This window comes from Tasmannia lanceolata, unplaced genomic scaffold (assembly GCF_043159265.1).
Source record: "Tasmannia lanceolata isolate RefF3 unplaced genomic scaffold, GAP_Taslan_0.1 ptg000015l, whole genome shotgun sequence".
Classification (NCBI taxonomy): domain Eukaryota; kingdom Viridiplantae; phylum Streptophyta; class Magnoliopsida; order Canellales; family Winteraceae; genus Tasmannia; species Tasmannia lanceolata.
Genome location: NW_027518692.1, coordinates 61,015,894 through 61,024,249, shown reverse-complemented (window position 1 = coordinate 61,024,249; position 8,356 = coordinate 61,015,894). Strand labels below are relative to the sequence as shown.

Genomic DNA, 8,356 nt, shown 5'->3' with positions numbered 1-8,356 from the left:
CCCACGAGGTCCCGACTGACATTCACACAAGGTGATTCAACCTTCTAGGTGGAAGAACATGGGATTCAGATTTTAATCTATTTTTGCAGCTAGAATTCACATACATGTACTGTGAGCAATTCATTGAAACAGGTTCCTGACTGCTCTCTATGGACATGTTGGGCAACCACAAAAAAAGAGAGTACTGATAATGACACTACCATGTTTTAATTATCTTTTGAGTGTTTTTTTGGAAGGGAAATGATATCAGCACAACTATTCTTTAATAACTGCACGAACACAGCTTGTCTTTTCCTTTTTAATTGGTTTCTAAGAGCTTTTTGCAAACTGTAATAGCCCTTGCGGCTCTTTAAATAATAAACTGACAAGATGGGTTAGTGCAATTATAAAAACATGGTTGTGCTGATATCATTTACCTTTTGGGAATTGTAATCACATTTGCACCTGGGTAAATATATAAAAAACAAGTGAGTTTGTGCAATTATCAAAACATGATTTTCCCAATATCAGCAGTTAATATTAATTCCAAATAAATGATTGCTTACTAATCATAATGGAGAATAATAATAGAAAGGGTCCTTTTTGTAATTTCTTGTGAGAAACCTAAAAATCGATCTCATATTGGATCTTTTTCTCTGTTACGAAAATTATGTCGAGACAGTGTGGCTGACCTTACTATCAATAATATCTGTGAGAAATTATATGTTGAATGGGCGTACAAACACTTATTTGTGGTACGATGGGAGTACTGCCCATGATATTTGATCCAACAGCAGCATCCCAAAAAGGGTGCTCCTGTTGGAACAAATATCAAGGGTGGGAATGGGAAGATGATTAACTGTTGGAAGAAACGTCTTATAAATGTTTTTTTTTTTTTAATAGGAAACCAGTTTCTGAGCTCAGGCTCAGATAGTTTATTTGAGCTCGAGCGTCAAAAACTTGTGTGGGCCGACATTTTTGGGGTGATCTGAAGCATTCATTTGGAAAACCTCTACATAGATAGGCTGTAGCAAAAATTAGGTCCATGATCATCCTCACCCATCCAAAAGTGAAGGGAAAAATAGACAGATACTGTTTCTCCACAAATCTGCCCATTTTTCCCTCCATAAATGGAAGGGTTAGGATGATCTTAACCACTAACATCCCGTCTGTGTAAGTGTAAGGGCCTTCCAAATGAATGCTTAGGATCACCCAAAAAATGTGAGCCCACATGAGTTTTTGAGCTCGGGCTTAAATAAGCGAGCTACCTTGTAAACATAATTTTCTTTATAGCTATTAAATACCTTACATAACAAACAAATATATCGAAGGATTTGCTAGCGAATTTCGCAGAAAGGCATTTCCCGGCTTACTTTTGAATGAAAAAATGGCCCCCTCAGATGACTTAAATGAATAAGATAAAATCTGCTGAATTGAATAGTGAGCGCGCATGGCTGTTCTCTCATGCAAAAGTCAGCCGTGATCACACTTCAGGCCGAAAAAATGAATAGCTGCAGGTAGGTCCGGTCCGTTGAGCTTACCAAAAAATAATGAAAATGAAAGAAGATAGAAATGCTAGGGTTCACATAATGAAGTGTTGAGAGGAATGTTAACTTCCATGCCTGCTGACCACAGCTTTAGGTCTTCCTCTAGCAGCTCCATTGTCATCTGTGCTTTTAGCAATGAGATCCATGATCAAATGCTTTTATGGTTTTCAATGTTTCATAGATCTAATATAACCATCAGATACGTCTGATCAAGAGCCTGCCAATGGGTGGTGAAGAAAAAGTACAGGCAATAGTTCAATTAAATGGCTGGATAGATTCATTAGTCAGTTACCTGGGTTTGTCTAATCACAGTGGTGACAGCCATTTAGATGGTCCAGATTGATTGAAGTGTGGCCCACATACATGGTAGGATTTTAAGATGGGCTTTCCACCTGTTGTTGTATGCAACATTCATATAGTCAACAACTACATATCCGTAGCACCAAAAGTCCAACCCAAAATAGCCACGAAGAGACTCACAGACTAACAGACATGGATAGGAGAGATTCAAGAAAAATTGCGAAAAGATGAAAGCATATAAGGCAAGATAAAAGAACACTACCAAATATTCTAAATTTCTAATCCTAGAATAGTGAGATTATAAGAGCTAAAGCAAAATCTACTTCACTAGCCCAAAAAAAAAAAGAAGCAAAATCTAATTCTTGTAAACTCAGTTTCAGTTCATTTCCAAGAGCATCCAGACCTGAGTTTCCATATGAAGTGAAAACACAAAACCCTCAAACACAATACCATCTCAGATAGCTAGGATAATGAAAAAATCAATGAGAAACAAGATAATACATGAAAAATAATTGACACAAGTTAAGAACATTAGGTTAGAAATAAAACAGTTAATGATTTTATTAAGGCGTTTGGTCTTTCTGAAAGGGATAAAGTTACCAAACTTCTAGAACGCTTTCAATCAAAGACTTACCCAACGCTGTCCATTAGCTGAAACGGGATTTTTACCCATCCTCCTTGGCTCTTTCCCAAATTCTAGAAGATTGAGCAGATTCTCTATTCATATACTGCAAAAGGTATCTGCACAAATAAGTAAGCAAAGAAACTTGCAAACGGTGGAGTACATTGTAGTAGTATCAAGCTTTGGATCTTTGGACCTTGATTGATCCTTTTCAGAATTCTACTTTTTACTCCAAGAAAATAGGTATTATCTCTAACCTTTGCTATCTCTGAAACTTTCCTAGATTTACATTCTGGTATGCACATTGGTTTTTTAATGATCGGTAAAAGATTTCATTAAAAAGACCGAGATGGTAAAAAAATACAGAATAAATATACAATGGACAACCAAAACCTACAGAACCAAGAAAAAGGACACAACCAAAAGCTTATCCGCTCTGGTATGCACATTCTTAGTGTAGTAGATCACTGGATTGTTGTATTTTTGCAGCCTTGGGTTTGAATCTTCTTGGACAAAAGGCATCATTGTCTCCAAATCCAAACAAACTCTCCTCAAAGAACAACAAAAATGGAAAAATGAGGCCGAGTGGTCATCCATTCTCAGTTACTATATGAGTGTAGTTTTTCTTAGTTCCTATGCTATTGAAACTGAGGTGAAAGGAGCCCTCTTTCAACAAATTTTAGCATAAGCATCTCTGCCTTATCTGAATTTCCTTCTGAGATCAGGCTCTTGCTTACTTTTCTACATAAGCTGACGTCAGGAATCAAGTTCCTCTTAAACATTCGACACGCCACTTTATATGATGATAAAGGAAGCCCTTTACTTAAATAACTCTCCATCAACACATGACATGTATTGGCATCTATTTTTGAAGCCGTCCTTAAAACCTTACTTAAGAGCTTATAAGCCTCCTCAAGGTTTCCAAATCTGCAAAGCTTCTCAATAACTTGATTATACACCGTCCGGAATTCCTGCCTCAAAACCATCTTCTCTAACAGCTTCACTAATTCTTCCACTCTACCATTCTCACAGTACCTATGGATAACTGTCCTATAAGTAACAGGTGTAGGAACCAAACCCTTATTAAGCATCTTGTTTGCAAGTTCTGTTGCCTCTTCCAATCTACCTTTCTTGCCCAATGCGTCAATTACAGTCGTGTATGTCACAACGTCAGGATGTCTGTTACTTAAATACATATCATCTAGCAAAGAGAGCGCCGCTTCCAAATCACCTTCCCGACAGAACCCATGAATAACAGTGGTAAAATTTACCACGTTAACCGCACACCCCTTGCTCTGACATTCCTCCATGAAGTTTTTGGCATCACACGCCTTTCCCTCTCTGCAAAGGGCGTGAATCAATAAATTAATTTCAACAGTGGTTGGGTGAAAGCCCTTTTCTATCATCTCCATCACCAAATCACAAGCCTCAGCCAATTTCCCCTCCCTGCGGAGCCCATGCATCACAACACTGAATGTGATGGCGTTTGGAGTCCACCACTCCTCCTCGCTAGATTTGAGCATCTCTCTCGCCTCCAAAGAATTTCCCATTCTACATAGCCCATTTAGTAATGAGGTATAAGATACAGTGTTCGGCTTGCAACCATGTTTGTACATTACTTGAAGCATCTTTCTCGCTTGATCTACCTTCCCAATCCTACAAAAACCATCAACAACTGCACTATAAGTCACCACATCAGGAATACAACCTTTTGCAAACATTTCATTAACAATTTCCTTCCCCTCGCTCATCCTCCCATCTCGACAAAATGAATGCACCACTGCACTGTACCCCACTTTATCAACCCTGAACCCCTTCTCTTCCGATTCTCGCAGAAATATAAGAGCTTCATCTCCATGACCATGCTTTGAAAGCACATGGATAAGTGTATGATATGTGACCTGATCAGGTAACAAGTTACCATCCTTCTCCATCTTCTCCAAAACCTTCCTAACTTCCATAATCCTTTTCTCCTTACAAAGGAAGGTCATAACAGTATAGTAACTAATCTTATCAGGATAACAACCTTTAAAGGGCATCTCTTCAATCAAATCTAAAGCCTCATCAACTCGATGCACGTCACAAAAACCCTTAATTAAGCAGTTAAAAGTCACAACATCAGGACTAATACCGACCCTTTGCATCCGATCTAAGAACCTCAATGCCTTCTCCAACCGATTTGCCATCACAAGAACATATATTGCAGTGTTACAGATCAACAAATCAGGTTCGCACCCAACTTTCTGCATCAAATTCAAAACCCTCATGGCGCTCCTCAGCTTACTCGCCCGGCTATATGAGATCATTACATATCGGAATGCTTCGGGGCGACACTCAATCCCCCGCCGGGCCATCAACCTTAGAATTCGCTTTGATCCCTGGCATAGTTTGGTCTTGCTGAGGACCTCAAGCATCGCGTAATAGACCTCGACCCCATGTCGGTACCGCCATTGCCTATCAGACCAATAGAAGAAATTTAGGGCACTTCGCTCGTCGTCCTGAGAGCGAAGGACGGCACAAACCTCATGGGGTTTGAGGCTTCTAAGCAAGTGTCTCAATTCACCCTCAAGCTTTGGATTCCAAGCATGCTTAAGATTGATCAATCTACAAATCTCTCTAACCAAAGGGTGTCTGAATCCATTTTCTTCTTCATCAACATTCCTAATTTCTACCTTTTGTGGTCTGTTCCTGTCAAATAAGTCTAAAACCCTAAAATCATCATCACAATTTGTAATTTCTTCTTCGATTTCTTCATCTGTTTGTTCATAATCATCTGAATCATCTGTTTCTCCATATTGGGTATTCATAGGTTTAGGGTTTCCAAAGAAACCTAGAACCTCAGACCCCTGATTAGCATCGTTTTCTTCTTCTTCAATCTCTTCGGCCCATTTCTTATTTTGGGGAGAGACATTTTTTCTAGGTTTTTCCGTAGATTCTATCTTTCTGCCATGAATGTACGTACGAAGTTGGACAAAAACCCTAGCTTTGTAAGTTCTTGCTAGGGTTTTCTGCATTGTAGTGTAGCAATAGAAATTCGATAAGATTTTCCTTGTTCAATTTATCCGAACATGATAATCTACAAAATGGGTTTGAGAGAACTTACTTTCTATCCATGAATCGATCTTTTTCCTCAAAATCCATCTCTTGATTTTAGCAGACAAGTAGCTCCTCCTACGAATTTCCACTGTATGTGATTTCACATTAGATCTTTTTTATCTCAAGGGCAGGTAATTCTTGTACTTGTTGTAGGCATTTTCGTACATTGAGCATTCGTATGATGTAGGCATAATCCGGGTCGTTCATCTGGTGGGTCCCCCTGAGCGATCTAAAAAAAAATGTAATCATACCCGTTCAGATGGTGCACGACCCCTGCAGCTAAAAAATTGCAGTGGAGCCCGCATGATTGGGTGACCATCCTATGGAGAAGATTTTCTGGGCATGGCCTATTTATGTCGTGGTCCAACAAATGGACGGTTTAGATCACTCAATAATGTGGGCCCATTGTAACTTTTTTGCTATAGGTCATGAAACCATATAAAAACTCCCATTTGATCAGTGTAACACCAGACCCATTTATAGGTGGAACTAGGGGTGACAATGGACCAAGACAGTTTAAATGGATCCAAAGGGTCCAAATTTAATTGGGCAAGACTTAGGCACAGCTGGATCTACTATGCATGATCCGGATCTATATATCACAGAGCCGTCGGGTGATCAAAGCTTCCCCAAAATTACCCTCTCAAAACAAGATTTCCAGTTTCAAGGAGCACAGAAACTGGTCAAGGATTATATTTCCATATTCTAAGATTCTTAATTCCGATCAAGCATCAAGTAGACATGCTTCTGTGTTTACTACCCAAATCAACTACAGTTTGTAGTAGGATATTTTCGTACGACTTACCTATGTAACGGTTATAAGACTTAGCTAGCATGAAGAGGACCAAAAGAAAAGTTCAACACCTCGCTGTGTTATACTATGACTTTGAACGTGACATTGACATGGACAGACGGAGTCGATTGCTATAGAGAGTTTGGTTTTCATTTTTCAAAGAGATCGAACCATTGCCTGTGCTTCTTAGTACACATATATACATAGATATGTACTTACAAGCAATATTTCAAAATGCAGATGTAGGCCAAAAAGGCGGCCAAGGTAGCTGACTCGGCGGCCGGCATAGTGCGGTCAGTTGAAGCGGCTGAGTACTCAGTTTATCTAATCGTGACTCGAGAGTGTCAAAGAAGTTTTGATTAAACTCATGGGACAAAATTTAAACTTGAACAAGCACACAGCCAATGTAAGGAGTCTACTCGGTCTAGTCCACAATCACTCGAAGAGAGTTTTGAAAGAGATTTGAAACTATGCTTATAAGCAGTCACTTGTGCCAGATAAGTAGGCATTACTAATTCAAACTGATTGAGCCGTGCGACTAAAATTCTCACACTTCTAGTATCTTTCTCTAAAGCCCTTCCTTCCTCCCCTCCTACCACATTACCACTATAATTCCACCAAAAATGTCACAATTGTTGGGTTTAAGTCCAGCCCAATAAGAGCTTATTTGGAATTTGTTTTTAACTAGAGGGACAATATGGTCTTTCTATACCTAAAGCATATCTCTAAGTGTAGCCATAATATTTGGCAACGAAAAAATGACGCAAAAATAAAAGGAAAAATAGGAGAAATTTGCAGGAAATAGGGTTTCTGCTTAGCAGTGATCAAACCGACGATTGGAGGTCGATTCGTGGTCTGATTGAGCTGAGCAGGTTCGTGACATCTTGATCTACATTCTGAACGGTTGGATTGTGATTTGGAGTTCTATAAATCAGATTTCTGGGTCGTTTACGGACAACAGATTTTGGGTGAGATCTTCACCATTTTCTTCACCTTTTTTCTTCTTGTTTGAAGTTGATATTGTTGCTCTATCTTCACTCATATTTGTGGATTCCATTGTTGTTGGAATGAGGGATGTTTATCCCATTGATGATGTTGAGAATTAGGTTTTGTACCTAAAGTATTATAGTGGAGATTTGGGTTGACTCCGAGAAAGGTCCCGTGGTTTTTATCCTTCACGTTGAAGGAGTTTTCCACGTAAAAATTCTCTTGTGTTGATTGTGGTTGTTTGTTGGTATTTTCTGTGGTTAGTATATTTCCATTGTTTGTGTTCAATCGTCTCCTCATAGGTTCGATCAAAGTGGGAAATGATTTTTTCCCAACAACCACCACTCTCGGAGTTTGATTCATTTCCCGCCACCGCTTTTGCCTTTGACACTCGCACATTGGTACCAAAAAAAAAATCCATTTCCTTCACTCTCATCTTCTTCAACAATGAGTTGGTAGCACCGGGCAGTTGTGTTTTGGTTGCACAAAAGCTAGGATAGTTTAGGTGTTTTGCTTTGTATTTGAGTGCTACGTCAACAAATTATCTTATTTTGTTGCCAAAGTAGGCATTGAAATCCTTAGAGACTAGCTAAGATGTTTCTTAGGCAATTATTGCATGTCCGGTGATTTGGCATCCATGTCCCCTCCTTTTACCTCCTAGCCAAATATCTCTAAAAATGTAGAATTTAGCTCAGAGAATGATGCTTCCTCTCTCCCTCTCCTCTCTTTCTACGTTGGTAATAACGCCTCCTCCCACTATTCCTAGTAGATTACCAACGCCTCCTCCCACTATTCCTAGTAGATTTAATGTTTGTCTCATCGCTATCGTCCACTTTGCCTCTAATACAAGCTACCTGCAGCCAAACAGAAGAGAGAGAGGGGTGGAATTTATTAATTCCGTCCCCAAAATACCCTCGATACATATCAAACGTGTATATGCTAAAAAGAACACGGCGATAATTTTTCCCCACCAAAAAAATGTCGGCCGTTGGTTTTCTCAACATGTGCCTACTAGGCTACTAGTGTCGAGTG

General features: G+C 39.3%; 1 protein-coding gene across 2 annotated transcripts; it reads right to left on the bottom strand.

The window, feature by feature from the left end:
* Positions 1-2,472: 2,472 nt before the first annotated feature.
* Positions 2,473-5,669, bottom strand: LOC143846387 (Tetratricopeptide repeat (TPR)-like superfamily protein). Of its 2 annotated transcripts, XM_077354819.1 has the most exons (2): positions 5,552-5,631; positions 2,474-5,456 (listed from the first exon to the last, which is right to left on the bottom strand). In XM_077354819.1, exon 2 carries the CDS (start codon positions 5,253-5,255, stop codon positions 3,087-3,089), a length of 2,169 nt encoding a protein of 722 aa, XP_077210934.1. In that variant the 5' UTR covers positions 5,256-5,456; positions 5,552-5,631; the 3' UTR covers positions 2,474-3,086. The 2 variants fall into 2 exon arrangements, with proteins under 2 accessions (XP_077210933.1, XP_077210934.1); XM_077354818.1 differs by having other exon boundaries at positions 2,473-5,669.
* Positions 5,670-8,356: the final 2,687 nt, after the last annotated feature.

Coding starts and splice junctions, on each gene's coding strand:
- LOC143846387 (XM_077354818.1), bottom strand. CDS start 5,462: ATGCAGAAAACCCTAGCAAGAACTTACAAAGCTAGGGTTTTTGTCCAA.